Source organism: Ceratotherium simum, chromosome 1 (assembly GCF_057802395.1).
Source record: "Ceratotherium simum simum isolate JZ-2026a chromosome 1, ASM5780239v1, whole genome shotgun sequence".
Taxonomy (NCBI): Eukaryota; Metazoa; Chordata; class Mammalia; order Perissodactyla; family Rhinocerotidae; genus Ceratotherium; species Ceratotherium simum.
The window spans coordinates 78,981,154-79,004,664 of record NC_141900.1 but is presented as its reverse complement, the minus strand read 5'-3'; the positions used below and the strand labels follow the sequence as shown (position 1 = coordinate 79,004,664).

Below are 23,511 nucleotides of genomic sequence, written 5' to 3'. Positions count from 1 at the left end.
ATTCCACTAAAGATAAACATAGGAAATTCTATAAAAAGTGGTAAAATAAAAGTATCCTTCTATTGCCTTTAAATAAATGTTCAGTGATGTTTAACAACATAGAAACAAAAAAGATAACACCCTTGGGGCCGGCCCTGTGGTGTAGTGGTTAAGTGCATGCGCTCCGCTGCTGGCGGCCCGGGTTCGGATCCCCGGCGCGCACTGATGCACTGCCTGTCAGGTCACACTGTGGCGGCGTCCCACATAAAAGTGGAAGAAGATCAGCACAGATGTTAGCTCAGGGCCAGTCTTCCTCAGCAAAAAGAGGAGGATTGGCATGGATGTTAGCTCGGGGCTGATCTTCCTCACACACAAAAAATAAATAAATAAAATAAAAAAAGATAACACCAAATTCACTGCAGGAAGTCATACAATTGAACTTAAAGAAAGTAGATTATCCTATTAACTGTTGTCTCTTCCTCTATTTTTATACAACAATCAATGATTTTTCTAAAATCAAATTTGATGATTTGGCTTCAATTCTTTAATGGTCTCTCATCATCTCCAGAATCCAACCCAAGATCCTAAAAAAGTAGACAAAGCATTGCACCATCTCTTCCTCTCCAGTCACATCTCCCATTACATCCTGGACTTTGTGATTCAACAACACCAGAATTTTCATATTTCTTTTACAGACATAGAGATGCACCACCAAATCCATAGCAATGGATTCCACCAACCTTACTGATGTTTTATTCCAGTTCTGAGAACTAGGTCTCAGGGTAACTCCAATCATGTACTAAAATGATGAAAACAAAAAAAAAAATCTAAGTATTTCTGACCCATACTCTATGGTTTTCTCAGCTGGTGGGAGAAAACACTACTCGGGTACAAATTGGGAACAATAATAATACAATAGAAATATTGTAATTTCACTGTAGGGAAAAGTCTTAAGAAAAAAATAAACAACTAGTTAATTTGGTTGAATAACTCAGTGAATTGGGTAAACTACTTGCTTGATTGATTTTACTTGTTACCAAAGATTTTATCTGGCTGATAGATCTAGGTAGACTGCTTCTATAATTCTGATGATCATACCAACTCCTGAAATTTTTTATAATAAAAGGGAAAAATTGAAAGATTGAGGGCAAGATTGTGTTATTAGATTTCATCCTGAAAAGGACCATAGCATTTCATTCAAATTCAACCATTTATTAATAATGCATTCATTTTTTTAATCAAAGATTTTTTCTGGCATATTCTCCGTTCAAGGCACTGAGTTAAGCAAAGTAAAAACAGGCTAGAGCTGGCGGTGAGATCTGATTCAAATGGAGACTGAATGCAAAGTTATACTTCAAACAAGCTGGAGTTCAGGGATTTGGAATGTGCCTTCAAGAGGACCACTTTCTAAGCAGAAAGAGAATATAAATACTTGCACTACACTTTTATGCTCAGAACCAGTTAAATGAATAACAAAACGGAAGATTTTTTTTTTCAAAATAGTAATCATAAAAGATGTACTTTAACTTAGGATATATTTTTATAAAACAGTCACTGACAGTTAATTTCCTTGCAGGTTATACTTTCACTTAATAGTGAAAGTTTTCAATGGGGCTCGCCCATCGCAAGAATGAAAATCAGTTCTACATGAAACAAAATGTATAATCATTCTCTTAAGCAAGATTATAGCAAGTTCTTGTTTTTTGGTTTCATCAGAAACTCTCCACCTCTGGCTTGAGTGCTGCATCCTAGACCCTTGCTTGAAAGCTGATTTAGTCCTGACATCTTCAACTGAATCATCAGTGTTGTTGACTACAAACATCTGGTATTTCCTTGACATCCGTCCCAACCCGGTCCCAACTTGTCTTAGGCCAGCTTACCTTAGATCTACAGAGAACCCAGCATGACGTATGGTGGTAGCAGGTGGCTTAACCTATTTGGCAAGTATAGACGGGAAAGCTGTTTGAAGTTTTGGTGGCTTTTAACGGATTTCTTTTAACCGCAGAATTTTATTGCTCTCTTGAGGGATAATCATAACTCATATTAAACATGAGAACAGCCTAGATGCTGAAAGATAATCCCACCTGTTCTGAGACATCATCAAGTTATTTTTTTAATCTTATATCATATCCATAAAAGTAGGAAGATTAATTGTGAAGACCTAGGTAAAATTAGTTTTTATCAAAATAAAAATATGAACAACGTTGAAGAGCTTATCTACCACGTTCACATAACCTACACCATGCTACCTGGGAACTAAAAAAAAAAAAATGAGATCATCCTGTACAATCACTTCATTTTATAAATGAGAAATTAGAAGATCAAAGAGGTGAAGTGGCTTTCCTGATGCTGCATCTAATCCAGAGGCCGGCATACAGACTCTCAACAAATGTTCATTGTTGACTAGTCTTCTCCCTAGTCCTCTGTCCACTACACACCAGGCACCAGTCTCCCAAGAGTAAGCAGGGAGGGAATGGCATAAGTAATATCTGTTGTCTTTTTCTGATTAGCAATACTTTAAAAGGCTATTTTTCTTTAATTGGATGTATTTGTTGATTCTATTAAACCACATTATTTGTAACCTCTCAGCTCACCCTGATTTTAATGATAGTGTTAAAACATAATGAACGAATTAAATTGCATTTTAGAAGATACAAATTAGATTTTGTTAAATTAGAAGACTTTTATTTATAAAAATTAGACCTCAGTCCATAAATTTTATTTTTTCAGCTTTAATGTTTTACTGGAATAGATTTTTTATTTGTGAGAGGCTAAATTTTCTAAGGATGTGTTTTAACACCAATTATATATAATTTTAAGAGGTACACATTGTCAAAAAACAAACCTGCTAGGTAGAACTCATTTTTCTATCACATAATTATAGGGCATTAAAATAATTCATGAGCGTTGGACAAAGAATCAGAAGACCCAGCTTTACGATCCAGCTCAGGCATTTAATATCCCTGGGATTTTGGAAAAGTCAGTTAGATTCTCTAGAACAATAAATTTGCAAGACCACTGGAATAATACTGACTAGACAGAGTGAAGAAAATTATTTTCAAATTTAAAATCTATATAATATGTGAAATGTATTACTATAATATATATATATTTTTTCTTGATTATACTTTAGTAAAAAAAAATTCATGAATTTTAAGAAAATAAATTGAAAATCAGCTTAAAAACTCTCAATTGTTATAAAGAAAATTCAGCTAGAGTACTATCCATTATATCAACAATCTGGCAGAAAAGGAATCACTGTGGGGTGGTGAGAGCCCTAAAATCAATGTATAAAGCAGATGAGCCAAGCTTTTCCACTTGAGCAATCTCCAAGGCAAAGCCTTAGCACTCTAAGGAGCCCTCAAAATGAGTTTGGAAATCACCGTTTTTAAACACACACACACACATACACACACACACACACACACACAACATTTCATGTTCAAAAATAGAAAATTAAAAATGATCTTCTTATGCAAAAGTAACAGATATCGACTCATTCAGAAATCTCATAACTTCTGAAAATTTACTTAAAATACATTAGCAGCCTAAAGATACCCAAATAAGATAAAATGATGATTTATTTAAAGCAGGGCTATGCCCAACTGTTGATTATGCTGCAGAAACACTTTAATTGGAACTCACCATTAATGCAATGTACTTCTTTGGTTTCATTCACAATTTGTGGAACCACAGCTAAAAAAAGAAATGTAAATCTAAAATGAAAATTATTAATCAAAATAAAAAGAATACATATTCAGTAATCTCAAACAGCATAATTTAATAAAACACAGTTTATTATTTAACTTTTATTATATCAGAAAACACTTTAAAGTTAAACTGAAAACTACAGTAAAACAAAAGAAGTTATTTGGTTCAAATCTCAGAAGAATGATTATTTCAAATAGGAAAATATTAAGGGAGAAAAGCAAATAGTCTAAATGCCATCCATTGCCTGAAGGTGATCTATCGAGATTCCTTCTAGTTCTATGATCCTATGACTATAATTTCCCAAGTCATTAGAATTATAGAAATTCCATCCAGTTGGTTCCACTGATATTTACTGTAAGTTTCTGAATTCAACCAAACATCTATCTAAAAAACTCCTTAATAAATATCAATGGAACAAATGAATAAAAAAACAAACAAACTCCTAAATCACTCATTTAAAAAGAAATAAATGGTAGGAGAGAGAAAGACAATCAGAATAGCAGTTTATCGTCAGTTTCTCACTGGGCCTACTGATTCATTCTGTTGAATGTGTGGTTCTCATACTGCAGTGTATCTCAGAATCATCTACAGGGCTTGTTAAAATACAGAATGCTGGCCCTCATACCCAGAGATTCTGATTCAGTAGATCTGAATTTGCCAAGTTTCTCAGGTGATGCTGATGTTGCTGGTCTAGGGGCCACACACTGAGAACCACTGTATTGGATTAAACCTTGATTTGTAATAGGAAAACTTGGATTATTTTTAAATTGTAGACACATGGTACTTCTTTTCATTTTTTTATTCTTAAAATTAGAAACATTTTCTTTTCCCATGACAAAAAGGTTGGATGTTCTTCAGAAAGAAAAAATTAGAAAATAGAGATAAGCCTAAGAGAGAAAATAGCAATCACCATTAGTTTTCCTTGAGGTCCATGTTGCTTGCAGCCAATTGTTTCATTTAACAATACATCATAAACATCTTTCATGTCATAAATACTCTTCTACAATATTAGAATGGCTTTATCATATTTTATTGGATGACTGTAGCTTAATTTTTTTTATCCCATCCACCATTATAGCAATAGAGATAGTTTCTAATTTTTTGCATTTATTAATAATTTATATAATAAAAGTTTGTGTACATTCTTAATTATTTCCACAAAATGAAGTAAAATTTCTGGTATGTAAGAATAACTTTTAAAGTTTTTCTTATACGTTGTTAAATGGCCTCTTAAGAAAAGTTGCTCTAATTTATATATCCATCAGCAGCATGAGAATACTTATTTCCCTACCCTCTTCCCAACTCTATTATTTTTAAGAGGAAAAACCTTTCCAAATTTGAGGGAAAATAGAATTTCCTAGTTTTTCACTTCTGATGGCTAATGAAGCTAAAAATTTTTTTGTATGTTTTTTGGTCACACAATACTTATTTTCATGTTGAAATAAGTGGGACTATATCCTTTTACCTTTTTTATTTTCAGTTGCATCAAATGGCACTTGTGGTTTTTCAGCGTTCTCATCCTCTGAGAAAGAATTCCTGCAAATGCAATGCCAAACAACTGTGGATCAATGAAACGAACAAAATTCATGGAAATCTCATCTAACACACTATCCTTTTTTTCTATGTGGGCACGGTTATTTTGATGAACACAAAGAAACACTTTCTGGATTTTATTCCTCAAAACTGGCAATCTCGCCTCAGTGAGGTGGGTGGAAATGTCATCATCTCTAATCAGCAGAAGTACATTTGAAGAAAACCAGGGGAAAAAGTCACTCTTCAGTCCAAATGTGAACAATCTCTGATAGCCTGGGTCCAACAGAAGTGCTTCAGGAACACACATTCCTATAGGAATCTGTTTGGCTAACGTCACACATCTTTAAAGTCTAACTTTAAAGTTAAAGATTTGAAGCAAGAAGCCTTAGAAACTCAGGCACAGATCGAGAAGAACATACATATAATCTAAGAAATATAAGTGTACCATGCAGAAAATGACCTGTCTTACCAAGCCTTCTACCCTTAAACTCTGATTAACAGCAGTAAATGATAAGGATTAGTTATATCTCAGTGTGTTTGCCTCAATTTTCCGTTGTATAACTAACTGGTTGGCCAGATTGCCCTTTAAATCCTCAGATTTGGGACCAAAATAATCTAAATTACAGACAGAAAAATTGCTGGTCCTGATGATAGAGAATATTGGGTGAGAGGTGACTTGAATTTCCCTTGCTGTGTTATGAATATCCATTTCTACCTCCTCAAAATGGAAATAGCAATACTGGCCTTACTTCACAGGGATGCTATGAGAATTAAATCAAATGCTTTGTGTTAAGTTACATTTTATAAATATTTATTGTCCCAGATATTGTGCTGGGCACTGTGGTAGAGAAGAGATGAATAAGGCATATTCGATTCCTTCAAAATATAAACATCAGATAGGAAATTAAGAAGAGTCAAGGAATTAAAAATAGTGCTAATGTTGGAAGACGTGATAACTTTATTGCAGTATTATTTTTAAAAGTCTTCCTTTTCTTTGATACAGACAATGAAGTAATTAGAAGTGAAAAATAATGATATTTAGACTTACTTTAAAATACTTCCTTCTTAAAAAAAAAAACTTTCCTCCTCCCAAAGAATGAAAAAACAGATAAAGCAACCATGGGTGAGACATGTTTAGTTAAGTTTCACTAGGTGTCGTGCCAAATTAAAAAAAAACAATCTCTGAATTCATATGAAGCAAAAACTCTAAGTGAAGCTCATAAAATATACAACCCTGAAATGTACATAAACTGAATTTTGGAAATGTTACTCTCTTAATGGAATGAGATGGTTTGTATGTTAAGGCATCCTGCAGTGATTTCTTGTGTAATTTTGTAAGTTATTTGTTTTAAAAATGTGGATTTTCATGGAAAGCATGTGATTAGAGCAAAGTACACTTGCAACTTTATTTCTAATAAAGTGAAAATTAGCAGATAGTGTACAAACATTGATTTTAAGATTTTCATTCTGTTCAGATTTACACTAACTCTTCTGGGACCTCTGGATTCTGAACCTCAGGACACAGACATAATTGTCACCTTTTCTAACTGTTGCTTTTCTGACTTTATCTCTCCTCACATTGTTGCTGTAAGCAGATAATCTTTATTGAAAAGGAAGGATGAAGTCATTAAACCCCACAGGTAGTATAGGTATGTAAAAAATGGCTTTTTCTGTAGAAAAACCTGGAGGTGCCATCATGAAGATAAGGGCAATGATGAATGACTACACTTGACTCCCTTGTCTGCATGATGTACTGGAATAAAGCACTGGACCATGGATGAGAAGGCCAAGGGTCCTAGTCTCACCTCTATTTCTATTAGCTGTGTGGCTTGAGCAAATGACCCATCTTCTCAGCACCTCAGTTTCCTCATCTGGAAAATGTGTATAATACGCATCCTCCTTGTAATACAGCATGGATGATAGTTGAACATACCTGTGCTTACAGGTAAATCTGAAGATAATTAGAATTGAGTATTCTTTCTTGAAATGTTCTAAGAACATTTTACCTAATTGCTTGCTGATAAAGATCTAAAGTTTACTTGTCTCAGTGTTAACTTAGATAACTCTTTCAAACTTGTCTTGCTTTTCCTATAAAAGAAAGAACAATATTTCCCCCACTGTAAATGCTAAAGTGATCTTTGGGTGATACAGAAACATGAAAAGGTAAGTATACTAATATTTACCCCCTCCCTGCACTGCAGCATACCAGACACCATGTGGTACATGGAGGTTACCTCATGTCATTCTTCTGAAATAATACATGGTAGGGAGTATAATCCATATTTTGCAGATGTGGAAATGGAGTCTCAGAGGGGTCAAAACTTTACCTGCTATAATTAATCAACTCTGAAGTTGGATTTTTGAATCTAAGTCTGTCTGATTTTAAAAAGTCCTGCCCCTTTCTAACTACACTCAACGCTGACCACTAGTAAATTCCCTTACTGGAAGGGAACCATTGAGAGTCAGGGTTAAATACAATATTCTGAATTTAAGATAATTCAATTGCTTAACCTTACAACATATGTGGAGCTTGAGAAAAACTTGTCGGGGAACAAACTTTTCAAAGCTTGCATATCTCAAGGGAATTTAGTAAAAGTTAGTTAAAAACAGTACTTAAAAAGGCTCCTTGGGGCCACCTGGTGGCGTATTGGTCAAGTTTGCAAGCTCTGCTTTGGTGGCCTGGGGTTTGCAGGTTTGGATCCTGGGCGCGGATCTATACACTGCTCATCAAGCCATGCTGTGGCAGCGTCCCATATACAAAAAAATAGAGGAAGATTGGCACAGATGTTAGCTCAGGGGCAATCTTTCTCGCCAAAAAAAAAACCCAAAGAGTCTCATTGGTCAATCGAGTCTGCTCTTCCTCTGTTGATAATGACGAATGAGAGAGTCTTGGATTATTTGAGTGAGTGCAAAGAACAAACAAAAGGGCATTGAGCTATATTATTTAAAGACCTAATTTTTGAACAAATAAAACCTTTCAGGCTTAATTCTGAGCACTGAGGGAATAAGGCCAAGTTCATAAAGCTGTGGCAATTAAAGTGAGTTCTGACCCTGGGAGATATCCTAAGAATTCTTCAAATACGTGATTATTTGTATTTTTGAATTATAAAAAAATATTTCTTACAGAACTGTTCTCATTTTCTCCTGAGGCAGAAGGAAATGAAGTACAAGTCAATAGAACTGAAGCCATCCTGAGGGGGACTGCAAGAGATATAAACGATTATGGCACGGCCATTTAGTCTTTCATCTCCCTAGGAGGGTTAGGTTTACTTCTGTTTTCCTGGCAGTAGAAAAGTCAAATATTCCCTTAATTCCATCATATAAAAAAGAAGCAGACAAAACCTGAGGCGCTGCCCATTTTCACCAATGACAGGAGGTGTTAATATGTTCACTGGCCCATTCCCCCTTATTCCCTCATTTCAGCTTCTCATTAGAATAGAAGTGGGAATGGGAGGCCAAGGACCTTTTCTCCCAGCCAAATGCTTCCCTCTGAGATCCTACCTTCTTAAAAAAAAAAAAAAAGCTCTAATCTTGTGGCAGAGACAGAAAATATTTATAAATTTGGATAGGTTTTACCCAAAATAAAGTCACACCTCAAAAACTAAATAAATACTCAGACCATCTGTGCTCCACTCTGACTGATGGTTCATCAAACAAATCACACCTAATTCTTTCTGTCTGATGCTCCCACAATCCAAGGATATATATCAGAGAATGAAACTAGATTGAAACTTTTAATTTTGAACATTACTTTTCGGTGGAGCAAAGTCCTGCTGGTTTGAAAAACTGTTGGACATATTTTTGTTAGTGTTTGAAGACCACTAGAATCATTATGGTTTCAATGCTTTAAAGAAGCTTATTTTCCAGAGCATGAATTTTTGGACACACTTCTTTTTGTTGCTTTCTTTAATGTAGGCAAAGCCTTTTGAAATCAATCTTTAGAGTTTTTGGATTGCACAATTCAAATTTGTGGCTGTCTTACCATTCCAGTGGATGTAGCTGTGCTTTTTTATTCAGGAGCTGAAATTGTTCAGATACATTTAGAAGAGACAAGTATTGAGTCAGAACTGAATCAGGTTTCCCCATAGGATTTGCTGTATCGTAAAATTCACGCATCAAAGACTGAATCTCAGGAGTAGTAGACGGGAAGAGCTGAGATGGAATATTCAAAAACAGAATATAAGAATAAGTTATGGAAAATAAATAAAAATGCAGTATTACTAGAAAAGCCTTTATATTTATTCAGATATTTTAAAAATCAGATATTTATTAAAAATCCAATGGTCAGTATCATGATTTAATTTTCTGTGCAGTGGTCAAGGTAAATGCCGCTTTTTATAAGTATTGAACTCATTTTGTTGATGATCATACTTCCAAATGGGGTGAATGGAAATGAATTTCTCCTTCCCACAGGTACGAGAAAACAGCTGAATAACAGTGAGTCAGGCGGCAGGAAGAATGAGGAGAAATTCTCTTGAGTTATAAGTAAATTATGTCAGCCTGGGAGATATTAATCCTACCAAAACAAAAATCTATTCCTATCCTCTTTCCACTCTGAGAGTCAGGAATTTGGGGTTTGCTCTTTCTCCTGCAAAATGATTCTTCAGTTCTTCTTCATATCGTGCTGAGGGATGTTCTCTACATTCACAATATCTTAAATTGTGAATTTCTGAATGGTAAGGCCAGATCTCTTTGATTATCTTTGTAAAGTATTGAGCCAAACTGTCCTGAACATAATACTTAATATATTTAAATTAATTAAAATGATAATCCACTAATTAAATTATCTTTGGGGCAATAAGTTTACTTTGAACCCTCCAAAATATGGGGGTAAGTTATAAAAACGAGTGTTGGACATTCATTAACTAACTTAGTAAATTGGTTATAACTCATACAAGTAACATATGAATGCATAGATTTTTTAAAAGTAAAACATAACTGTTTAATTCAAACAGATTAATAATAAATTATCAGTGGACTTTTTAAAATGCTATTTTAAAGAGCTGTTTTGTATAAACAAATCTTAGGTGGAAAAATACAAACCATTATAGTTTATCGATATAAGTGGCAGAACTAGAAACAAAGCAAGTACTGAGCATGCACACACATATGTAATAAATTTTCCTTTGATGTTGACCAACAGATTAACAGAACCCACAAAAGTACACAGAAAAGAAAATAAATTCTATTTGTTTTTTTAGGCTGAAACCAGTAAAAAGTTATTATAATTATTTACATTTTCTTTCTTCGAAGTTTTCTGTAGAGTTACAACAAATTAAGACTTAGGTAGTTTCCTAAAAATATTGTTGCTATATTCAACAATATTTGATTTTACACAAAGCAAAAAGGGCATAAAAAGCAGAAGGAAATTTTGGTTATTGTCCCCAAGCCAAAAGCAAAACTTCTTTAGAAAAAGTGGACATTTTCCCCCTTAAGAACTGTGAAATCCTGCCAGCTATACTAATCTCATTTCTTTTACCTTTAATAAGTCACATATTATTTGCACTCAAAGTAAAGAATATGGATTCTGCTCATCTTAATACTTAGATCTCTGAAAAGAGGGAAAAAGCTTATGAAGATTTCTATTTCTTAAAGAAATATCTTCATCTAGTTTGAAGTCAAAATTAAGTAGTTTATGGCTGATCTACTATAATCTCAGTAATCAAGAGGAATCAAACATCACTTTTAATTTACCAATTGGAATCGTCCCAAACTCCCAAGTTCCTTTATGAAAGTCATAATTGAGTTAATCTCCTCTAAAGACAGGCATTGATTTAGTTCCTTTTGATAGTTTTCACCCTATAATAGGGGGGGAAAAAAACAACTCAAGCAATTGCTATAAAGTCAAATCATGCTTAGTCCAATTGCCTCCCACTTCATAAACCAATCAAATTTTGAACTCTATAAATAAATAACTGAGCTAATTAATGCTAAAGAACACATAGTAACTTCAATTTGTCACAACAGTGAATGTGAGAGAACTTCATATTTGACAAAGAGGACCTGAATGAAATAGCTCAATAGTGCTTTGGTAGCAAGGTTGGGGAGATGAGTCTGGGAGGGCAGAATGAGTGTGACAGTTTGGGAATGCAGGAAGAATCTTCTTTAGCCCTCAGGGTGCTAGAGATCAAAGAAGCATATTTACACACAAATCTCAGATACGAGACATTACCATTTTGGAGTTTCATAGATTCTAGTAAACAGACACTCCCTATTTATCACATTCAGTTTTTCTAATGGATCCCTGAGAGCAGAAGGTGCACCTATTACCATTCTTTCTGGGTCAAGTGGTTCTAATGGTTTTAATGACAACCTACTCACTAAAGAAAGAAAACAGGAATTACGGGAAAAAAATCAATAAAATCATAAGGAAACAACAGTCTATGTTATATCTCTTACAAACTTCTCTCTATAGAGCATCAATAGATGCTCTATAAAAAAAAGGTTTGTGGGACCTTTCACATTCTGCCCTTCCAAACTTTCCAAATACGGTTTTTAAAACATAAAGATATGTGAAGAATAATACTGTACTTAGTAATCTGTGCAGATTTTTTGAGACGTCAAGAAAACTTGTATTAATACGCCATAAAAATTAACTGATGCTACTCTGAGGGACTACATTCTGATCATCAGCATCTAACCAAAGATATTAACCAGATGTGAACATTAGTATTATAAGTCCAGGTCCTCGATACCCATCTAGAGCACTCACTGCTACTCTAGACTGCCCTCAAAAAGTTCTGGTATCCCTTTTAAAGTATTCAATAACATATAATATGTATTATTCATAATATCCACAAACAGTCCTTCACCATTAGGAACTGCTTTCCTTCATTTTCAACCCACAATTTCATCATAATCAGTCACTCACATACTCAGTTCACATAAAAATAATATTGGTCTTCTGGTCAGAAAAATATTAAGAGGTGTCACATAACTGATACAAATTAATTTCAAATGAATTATCAAGTTGCTTAACTGCACAATAAAGAAAATGGCACTACGTAAAAAAATGACTTGAAAAAAATATTTATCAGTACAAAAATGTGCACTTACTTTAAATACACCTGATCTATAAAGTCTCTGAAATATCTCAGAAAATATGGAAAGCGAAGATTCATTAGAGAAGAGAAAATTGAAAGTGTCTTTTAAAAGGAATTCTTCTGTGTTTTGGTCCTCAAAATCCACATTATCATCATCTTGAAAACGTAAATGCTCGTGCACCTGTGACAGAGTGAAAACACACCAAATATTTTTCATTGACCTGCTTTTAATGTAGTGAAATCACTTCTAAGACAGGATTCATTTCCTGTTGGAGTGTAGATCAGCACTGCCATCTAGTGGTCTTTCTGGAGCTCAACAGGTCTATAAAATCTAAGTGATGTTCTTTTAAACAAGAAAATTAACAGATTATAAAATCACATCAGTTTGCCTTGAAACTCTATTGTTGAAAAATTTGTGTTCATGCAAGATAATATATAATATTTCTGAATAATAAATTTTAAAGAGCATAATATGAACTATTAGGTATGTGTAAAATAATGAATAAATGACGATTAAAAGCTATAGATTCATAGTTTCAAAATTTTCTGAATATCTTTGAGCTATTCAACTAAATGTCTGAGCCACATACAATGTAATCATTCTCCGTGTATAATAGTCTGAAAACCAGTCAATGCAATATGAAGTTCAATTCTGGTTGCACATAATTTTATTTTATTCGTCTTCCCACCCCATATCCCAAGATATAGCTTTCTATGAACACTAATATTTATGTTAATGTTTACGAACTAATAAACACTAATTCAATGAAGTGTTTTTTTTAATCTTTTTACCACTAAGGGCTATTTTAGATGAAAAATATGTTGGGGGAGATGATTTGAATAAGTTAAATTGATCTGAGACGAAGTAAAAGAATCAGAATGTGCAAAGAACATTTTTCAATTTGTACACACATACTAGAAAAAAACATATATTTCAGAAATTCCTATGGCTTTTAAAATTAAAATATAGGCCAATTTTAAAATATCTATAAGTAAAGAACAAAAGAGTTGCCTTTTTTATAAAGTCATGTGGATCAGCTGGGCAGTCTGCTGTTTTCTGTTACCCAAATTTCTGCTTTTCTGCATTGACACATTCTTAGTTTTACGCCACATTTATTTCATAAACAGTGTTTGAACTATAGAAACATCTATGCTTGTTCTATAGGGATATATGAAATGAGGATTGGAACTCAAATCATCGATTCTCCACATGGTAGTTAATTCTCTGAACCATCATAAATATAAGCCTGTAGTGACTTAGATGCAAGTTGCTATTTACTGATTGGTTACTATGAATGAAAACAACACACACACACACACACACACACACACACACACAGATCTTTCACCAAAGGTGGAAGCTCACATGAGGCCTTTGACATACTCACTTGGAGCACTACAGGGTACCTGAAATTGCCGTAACCAATATCAAAAGTTAAAAGTTGAAAACATAATCTGCATCTGAAATAAAAACACAAGGTAACATAAAAATATATTCTATTTGCTACATTTATTCTTTTATTTGGTACTATATTATTAATAATTACTATAGTTAAATTTCAAGGTCTATCCTAATTAAAAAGAGCAGTGGATTGGATAATCTAAAATTCCGTATAATTTATCTTTGGATTTAGAGTCTGTTCTGTTCCTTATGGAAAATACAAATATATTTAAAGCATTCATAAAACATTAAACTAAACAATGAAGTTGCTCCATGAAAACAGAAATATAGGGAAGGAAACTCTCCTACTCCTACAGACTAGGCATTCTTATTCACATATAAAGCAAGATAAAGCTTGAGTCACCTCCCTTTTTTTTTTGACATACTAGATTTAACATTTCCCTAGAAAAAGAGCATTAAATTACATTCAAGTAAACCAAGATATGGAGATAAGAGTTATTGAATTTTGCTAATAAAGGTCTATAAGTGAAAATACACCTAGTCAGTGCAAAGTCTGTGATAGAAATAGCTGAGCTTCAAAGGGAGTTCAATTAAAAAATTAAATAACTGTGCTTTATTTCTTGCCAGCACTACTTAGATACCAGCAAGTTTGTGACATGCTCTGAAGTTTTAGGATCTGTAAATTAGAAAGTACGTTTAGAAGTTCATATTTGCATTTTGTTGTTATTAGTGCCGTCCAGTAGATTCCAAATGCTAGTAACCAGTCAATTCTGACTCCTAGCAACCCTGTATACAGCAGAGCGGAGCCCCGCCCAGTCTTTTTGCGCCATCCTCTCACCTTCCGGTGCTGTATCAGACAAGGCTCTGCTGCTATTCATAGGGTTTTCATGGTCAATTTTTTCCGGAGTGGACGGCCAGGTCCTTCTTCCTAGTCTGCCTTATTCTGGAAGCTCAGATCCGATGAAACCTACGGGTGACCCTGCTGGTATCTGAAATCCTGGTGGCACAGCTTTTAGCTTCATGGCAACACACAGCCGCCACCTTGTGACAACTGACAGGTGGGTGGTGTGGTTCCTTGACTGGGAAAAGAACTGGGCCGTGGCGATGAGAGCACGGAATCTTAACCACTAGACCAGGGCTGTTTTCATATTTGTATACTGACATAAAATTTTCCACGTAGCACTTACTTGTAATAATTAAGATATATTTTCACTAACAATCAATTTTTAGAAGGTAGATTTTTTCTTCTTTTCTAACATTAAAAGTTGTTTTTACCTATTGAAGACCTTTGGTCCCAGAGTAGATGTTTCACTGAATACCTCAGCCGCTAGCAGGAGTTTGCTAATTGCTTCCTTCATATTCTCAAAGGCCTGAAGAGGTGAACCGGCTCTCAGGAATGTCTCAAAAAATGTTTGCAGCTGTGAACAAAGTAAAGGATTCATTTGTTGAAACAATAATTTCAATTTGTCTCTCTCTCATTCCAAGGGGACCACTTAGAAGGACTCCTTTTAGGCTATCTCTCCTTGTCACACTAAGAAAAAACTCCTTAAATAGGAAAGTTTGACATTCTAAGACTTCTATATATTATATATACATATATACAATATATTGAAAGAGTATACAATATACTGAAAGTATATTATATAATGAACATATATTACAAATAAAATATAATATGTATATATTATATACATTTAGAAATATTTTATAACCTTTTAATTAAATATGGGGTGCCACTATATCTTGTAATTTCTTTTACTTTAGAGATGCTTACTCCTATTTTTCTCCTTTCATGGCATCTAATCAGGGAAAGTGAAGTGGAACTGTAACAAGGCTAGTGATCAGAAGTCTCAAGTTTAATTTGTGACTCTACTAACTAAGTGAACTTGGACTCACAACTCACTTTGAATTTTTGTGTCCTCTTTAAAATGGGTTAACATCTACCAACAAGAGAGCTGTGAAGACAAATTAGAAGAAAATGTATTTGAAAGCCACTGTAAAGAATACAATTCAAATCTAAGCTTTTTATTATCACTTTTCTGCATACATCAGAACAAAAATAACTACATTCACGTTGCTTCTTCTTTATGGTATTTTGATGTGGGAGATCTAGCCAACCGGAAAAGAATCTAAGAGAATCTCAGAGTCCTCCTAACATTTTAATTTCAGGTTTCATGTGGATAGAGAGGATGGGGCAGTGTTACAAAAGGGGGAATGATACTCAGATTTATGTGTTCTTAGAAACTCTGTAGTTGGTGTCACAAATAGCTATTTTTATTCACTTAAATATTAAAACAATCACAACAACAAAATTACTTCTTGACAATGCTTAACGGCAAAATTCAAGTCAAAATTTTTAAGAAGTATAAAACAAATCTCAGATTGATTCATAGACTTTGGATAAACGTACTCTTTCAAAGATAAAGAACAAAAAATATTTTTTGAAGAAACATGCAGCAGGTACTCTATTAATGTTTTTGGAAGAACAGACTAAATTTATCTGAACTGCATAAGACTGCAAAGTGAAAAACTTTTGTTGGTATGATAATGAAGGACAGATATTGGCACAAATCACCTGGGGGAAATGGTAAATGTATCTTTAAAACACACAAGCAAAATTCCCCCAAGAGAAACAATACTGACTTCATAGACTTTTAACAGCTGGAAAACAGAAACATAATGAGATGTACACTTTAAGACCTTATGAACACATCATTAGCATTTGGCAATTGAGATGTTTTTCCATTTCTAAGGACTAAGGAAAACAAATATAATAATTGTATGATCAAAAGAAAACAAATTAATGCTAACACTAAAAATGTTAACACCCTTGAGTCAAAATAGAGTAACATTATGTTTGCCCAAATAAAAGTAACTCATCATATTTCACTCGGTTCACCATATCATGTAGAAAGGATTATCGATGATATTATTGCACTTTTCCATTTTAATGTTTCCTGAATATCACAGAAGTCAAGATTAATAATTTAAGAAAGTTGGAAGTTTGTCTAGCATATAAGATATGCAAGATTGGTTATCAGAGTATAGAGTATATTCTCCATGGTGAAAAATAATTAACAAATTAATGCCATAGGGTTGTATTTATTCTTCTTACTATGGAAATGATTATTTCTTAATTTCTGACTGTAACAATGAGCAGTGAATATGGGCTGCCAGTACATCAATTCAGTCCCATGCAACTGAACTTTTAGTGAGAATTTTACCATATGGAAAGCTCTGTGCTGTGGGCTTTTGCAGACAAGGTACATAGCACAGTGGTACCCCTGTAAACTCTAGAAGCAAAAAGTCCTAGGCTTTATGCCTGTAACTATTAAATTGTTAGACCCTGGGGGATTAATAACAGCATCTACTTTATAGAGGTATTGCTAGAATTAAATGAGAGAATGTAGATAAGGTATGCCACCATCCGGCACATGTCAATGCTCAGACATGTTAGTTCCTTTTGTTAATCAAAACAAGACAAGTCTACAGCCCTTGAAAGGAGATTTCAATTAAAGTGGTTGTTGAACCCAGATTCTCATAATGCAATGCATGATGTGGAAAATCAAAACTTTGCCCTGGGATTCAAACATTTGTGACATAAACCAAGAAAAGACATTCTAAAAATAAATGATAGACCTTTCAATAAAAATGTTTTAAAAGGAGAGAATAAAGAGGTAAGATGGTTAAATGGATCCCTCCAGTGCTGTGCCTCGCAACAGAAGTGAAAGAGCGGAACAGAAGGACCCAGGCTTTTAACAGGCTTTTCTCCCATTTCCCTCAGAACTCAGCCTGCTAAGAGAAGGACTAACCTCAACCAACAATCATGAAAACAGGGGAATCTGAACACAGCTCCTTCATGAACAGAAGTGTGAAGAGAGGAGAGAGAAATGATACTCAATAAGCACGGTTCCAATTTCATTTAAATTTGTATTAGCTCCTTGCCTAATTTTTGTTTCTATCTGCATTTCCTTGTATCTCATTGCATGTATTTCAATTTATTTACGCCCTTCAATTCAAAGAAAACTCTAGATGAGTGACCTTTTCTATTTAGTTTGTTTGGTACAGTGGCAAGCAAACTACATATGCCGGAAATGAAAGTAGAATCACGCACGTGCTTAACAGGTATTTTTTAAAAGTCATCAACTTTCAATAAGTTGCCCACAGGGGGCACAATACTTCTATTAGGTCTTGTAACTAATCCACTTAGGCTAAGAGGAAGACTTCTTTGAGAGTCTGGTTGTATTGTAACTTGTAACACTAATTGTACTTCCTTGGTCAAATTACTTGAGTTCTGTACATCTCGGTGTGCTCAGATGTAGAAAGAGAGACCTGTGCCCAATGATTTCATCAGACAATGTCAAATCTGAAATTATTTGATACTAATTCCATTCAAGGTCATTAAAACCTGAAAAATACATTTTACCCAGTAGCTTTCCTAACTCAAGCACAAATACCTGAAGGAGCACCTTCACCTTTGTTGATAATCTAAAACACTCAAGCCATGAACTCAAATATCAAGGAGACACCTCCCTCTCTAGATCACGACTTTTAATCAATGTTGTTGAGTTATATAAATATGAGAATATAAGATCCCAAGGAAATCAGTGCCTTGGCAGTGAGGTCAAAATGAATAAAAGAACATCTTAAAACTTTTAACATGACATAAAACTATTTTATGAACTATGAATTTTCCTCTTTCAGTGTGAAAATGAAATACAAACTTAGTGCAAAATAAATTACATAGAAATGACCTTGTAAGATCATGGTTGAAAACCAGGCAGTTAAAGCATCACCATTTGTTTGTACTTATGTAAAATTCAAGCTATAAGCCAGTGAGGTATTTATAATTTTTACATCTATCGATTCAAGCGACTTACTGAAATATACATAGATGGATCAGAATTATCAGTGAAAAATGAAAGGACAAGAGGAACAGAGGATGAACTTGAAAATATTTGTAGGAAAACGTCAGTTATGTCTTTGATGTCTTAAAATACTTCTAAGGCGCCCTTGTATCCACCCCATTCCCCCATCCTACTTCTCAAGCCCCTCCCATGTAAATTCTGGGCTTCAACTAATGAAATCCCTTCACCCTCCAAATAAATCCTTAAATAATAAATCTTTGGACAAATTGCTCTCAATGGCAACACGTGTCATTCTGTGTTAAGCTGACTTTCTTGTCTGCTCTCACCACTAGACTGTGAGATCTTTTAGGGTAGAAACTGTACCATTTCATCTTTGGGTGGCCAGTACCTAACTGAGAGTAGGCATTGAGTAAATATTGTTGAATAAATAAACGTAAGCATAACATTAGAGAAAGCACAGAGACTTTGATAAGAGAAATAGTTTACCGGAGCTTCTGGATAACATAATTTTTCTCCTTAGGACGACATGTTTATCTCTTGCTTCCATCTTGTGAGAGAGGGAGGATATGTATTTTTCTGGTAACTTGTAATAAAACCTTTGAAAAATAGAAGCTTACAGCTGTTCAAGAGGATTTTTGAGATAAGAAAATTTAATCTGAGTTAAAACAAATAATGAAAGATTAACCAATATTAGAGTTTTTAAAAAAGTCATATTCTTGACTAACTGAGAAACTATAGTAGAATACTGATATTTCAATATTTTGAACTTTGAGTAGTGTTTAATAGCATCATACCTTACTAAAGTTTAATGGTATTTCTCTCATTATTATTTTATGAGAGAGAAATTTTCACCTTCTCATAATATTGGTACTTAAAATATTATTTTTAAATAATATTTTAAATAATATTAAAATAAAGTTTTGCACCAACAAGCATATGAAAAGATGCTCAATATCACTAATCATTAGGGAAATGCAAATCAAAACCACAGTGAGATATCACCTCACACCCATTAGGATGGCTATATCAAAAAAAAAATACGATATTAAGTGTCAGCGGGAATGTGAAGAAATCAAAACTCCTGGACACTGTTGCTGGGAATGTTAAATGGTGCAGCCACTACGCAAAACAGTATAGAGGTTCCTCAAGAAATCAAAACTAGAATTACTGTATGATCCAGTAATTCAACTTCTGGTACATAGCCAAAAGAATTTAAAACATGGTCTTGAAAAGATATTTGCACACCCACGTTCATAGCAGCATTAGTCACAATAGCGAAAAGATGGAAGCAATTCAAGTATCCGTCAATGGATGAATGGATAAACAAGATGTGGTCTATACATACAATGGAATACTCTTCAGCCTTAGAAAGGAAGGACATCTGACACATACTACAACGTGGATGAACCTTGAGGATGCTATGCTAGGTGAAACAATCCAGTCACAAAAGACACTGTATGATTCCACTTACATGAGGTATCTAGAATTCATAGAAACAAAAAATAGAATGGTGGTTGCCAGTGGCTGGGGGGAGGCGGAGGTGCAGAGTTATTCTTTAACGGGTATATTATTTCAGTTTTGCAAAAAGTTCTGGAGATTGGTTGCACAATTTAAATATATTTAATACTACCGTACACTTAAAATTGTACACTTAAAAATGGTTAAGATGCGGGGCCAGCCCGGTGGCACAGCGGTTAAGTGCGCACGCTCCACTTTGCGGCCCGGGGTTCGCGGGTTCGGATCCTGGGCGCCGACGCACCGCTCGTCAAGCCATGCTGCGGCAGCGTTCCATATAGAGTAGAGGAAGATGGGAGCATATGTTAGCCCAGGGCCAGTCTTCCTCGGGAAAGGAGGAGGATTAGCATCAGATTTTAGCTCAGGGCTGATCTTCCTCACACACACAAAAAAATAGGTTAAGATGGTCAATTTTATGTTACATATATATTACCACAATTTAAAAATTTTTAAAGTAATTTTGCAGTTTTTACAGCCTCACTCCCTCCAACAATCATATTTAAACACTTGCTAATTCTAAATCACCCAAGTCCAAAAGAGCACTTCTTTAATGGTTAGCAATTTTTCAAAAGAAACAAAACAAAAACTAACCCCACCCTTGCTTCATTTCTCAGTTCCTGCAAATAGCAGAAATCTCCGTCTCTACTCCATCTCCTCTTAGTCACTGTTGTATCCATAAACACTCTTGTATCCTTGAATTTTTTATTCATTTGTTTAGAATGAGAAATATCACACGGCAAGCTTGAATGCTGATAGGAACGATCCAGAAGAGAGGACAAATTAATGATGGAACACAAAGTCTAGGGGATGATCATCTCAAGTTATAGTCACTGTTCAAAAGGAAATATCACTTAAGAGCTCAGACCTAATCTCATCCCTGGGTAGAACTAAGGCACTCAATTGAATATATGAACTCCAAGATTCTATGTTCTTTGATCAAACTAAAAGGGAAATAAGTATGCATTCAAATCTACCTATTTTTAATACAGTGGGAATTTAAATCTATTGTTCTTGATTGAAATTATTATTCTGCCTTTTACAGACTCAATTGGGAACTCTCTGTCTGACTCTGACCTAACCAGTCTCTCTCTCAGGCACTTGCTGAACTCTAAAAACGTCTCTGAAGGAATCTGAATATCTCAGAATTTTATCCCAATGTAATACATTTTATATGGAAGTCTTTTTTTGATCATCCTATAATTCTCAATATGAAAAGTGTTTATAAATTTAAATTTTTAAAATTTCAGTTACCACATGGCTGTAAGTTTAAAAATAATTTTTCTTCTAAAAACAGTTACGGTGACAGTTATTAGATGTATACCACCGGTCAGAAGAATAGAACTATAGGGGCTGGCCCTGTGGCTTAGCGGTTGGGTGTGCGCACTCCGCTACTGGCAGCCCGGGTTCCGATCCCCGGCGCGCACGGACGCACGGCTTCTCCGGCCATGCTGAGGCCACGTCCCACATACAGCAACTAGAAGGATGTGCGACTATGACATACAACTATCTACTGCGGCTTTGGGGAAAAAAAAAAAAGGAGTAGGATTGGCGATAGATGTTAGCTCAGAGCCAGTCTTCCTCAGCAAAAAGAGGAGGATTGGCATGGATGTTAGCTCAGGGCTGATCTGCTTCACAAAAAAAAAAAAAACAAAAGGAACAATAGAACTATATTACAAATTTTATTAAATAATTTCCAAAATAAAAATGTAAAGCTGTGTTGGAAATGCACCTCTTAAATGGATATGATTTCTTTTTATTCTATTAGCTCATATATCCATTGAGAGAATATTATTTATTGCTAGAATGAGAACGGTTCAGCATCCGTATTAATATTATTTTTAATGTAAGCATGGAGAAAACTTGTTCACATAAATACGTAGATGTGGATGGAAGAGTTGAGTTATAGCAACATGACTTAATTCTTTGAACTCCCTCCAAGTTATATGAAAAAAACCACATAGTGATTTATCATGAAATATTTAATTTTGTTAAAAACTGAAAACAACCTGAGTTGTGAAGGATTTGTTACGTAGTGTTACGTAGTGTTTATTACGTAATCACTATTGCGTCCTTTCCTTTATCTAACCAACACCATATTTACATTTGTCTGTTTTTGTTTTGGAGGGGGGTTTTTTTGCAGGATATTTTCACCCTGGAGCAATCATTATCATCATATTAGGGATAGATGAGATCTAGGCCTCTTTTAAAGAGCAGAAGGGTGTCTGTGAAAGGGATGGGGAAAAAAGATTGTCTTGAAACTAACCATGTGCCTTGGAGCCCCATGGAGAGTCTTCACGGATCCCCAGGGGCACACGGCATTGCCATTGAGGATCACAGCTGGGGATGTGTCTGGCCCAGAGGAACACATCTGCTGCACATCAGCGGCCTGGGGCAGTAGATGAAGTGCTAGTGAGCATTCTGGACCCTAGGGAGAAGTCTCCTTTGTGTTTTAAAGGGGTATGATTTAGGAAAAAAAGTCACATATTTAAAAATAGAACAAGAAAAGAAAAAAAGAGAAAGGGAGAAAAATGACTAAATTACAAACCTAAGTACTGACGTAATTTTTTATTTAGTGAACATGTGGTATTCAAATATAATTCTATGTTGTATTTAATAATAATCACTAACCTTAGCCAAGCTGACACTATGTGCCAGACTGTGCATTTCTCATGCAATGTTCTGTTTATATTCGTAGCAATGCTATGAGGTTGATACTCGTTATCTCCATTTTATTCATGAAAAAACTGAGGTTGAGAATGCAAATAATTTGCCTAAGGTTATATAGCCAGGAGGTAACCAATATGGATGTTGAAGCCAGTCTGCTTGGCTGCAAAGCCCCAGCATTACTTCTGCCATTGTGGCTTTGATTGTATTAGATTTAGGAGTGTGGATGGACCCTGCAATACAGACGAATGAATCATCTGTGCTTTTACTTTCATGGAAAATGTGTTTGAAACTGTCACAATTCTCAAGCACGTAGCCTTACACTCACACATCTAAAATAGCAATTTAACAACTTGAGCATTTGTGTAGCCTAATTACCTTTTGGAAAAACTAAGAATATTTCTTTGTAACTTAAATCAAATTGACTGGATCAAGAACAATTTCATGTTAAGTCAAGTGATTTAAGAACATAAATATTCTCATCATTTGTTTTAGCTCATTGAAAATTGGCTTGCTTTAGGGTAAACCATGAAAAAACTGAATTAATTGGCTGAACCTAAATTAAGATAGTTTTTACTCATTCCCTGGAATTAGATCAAAACTCCAATATTTAAATTAGTTTCATGCTTCCAGTGACATGAATAATTTTATTCGTTTGTACTTCTTAACAGTTCTCAGCTTTAAAGTATACATTAAACTAGGAAATTCAGAAAGCAGAGTCTATGTGATCTAATCAGTTTCATAGTTGAAAATTACATGTCTATCAGAGTATTGATCAGAGGCAAGGTACAGGAAT

General features: G+C 34.6%; 1 protein-coding gene across 2 annotated transcripts in view; it reads right to left on the bottom strand.

The window, feature by feature from the left end:
- The window catches only part of CPED1 (cadherin like and PC-esterase domain containing 1), a 265,453-nt gene that overhangs the window by 129,892 nt on the left and 112,050 nt on the right, over window positions 1-23,511 (bottom strand). For both annotated transcript variants that reach the window (XM_014785341.2, XM_087430096.1), the window contains 7 exons: window positions 14,944-15,086; window positions 13,655-13,727; window positions 12,280-12,447; window positions 10,918-11,022; window positions 9,206-9,375; window positions 5,156-5,226; window positions 3,625-3,675 (listed from right to left, as the gene is read on the bottom strand). In XM_014785341.2, the coding sequence (XP_014640827.1) occupies window positions 3,625-3,675; window positions 5,156-5,226; window positions 9,206-9,375; window positions 10,918-11,022; window positions 12,280-12,447; window positions 13,655-13,727; window positions 14,944-15,086 (781 nt within the window). The remainder of the gene's footprint in view (window positions 1-3,624; window positions 3,676-5,155; window positions 5,227-9,205; window positions 9,376-10,917; window positions 11,023-12,279; window positions 12,448-13,654; window positions 13,728-14,943; window positions 15,087-23,511) is intronic.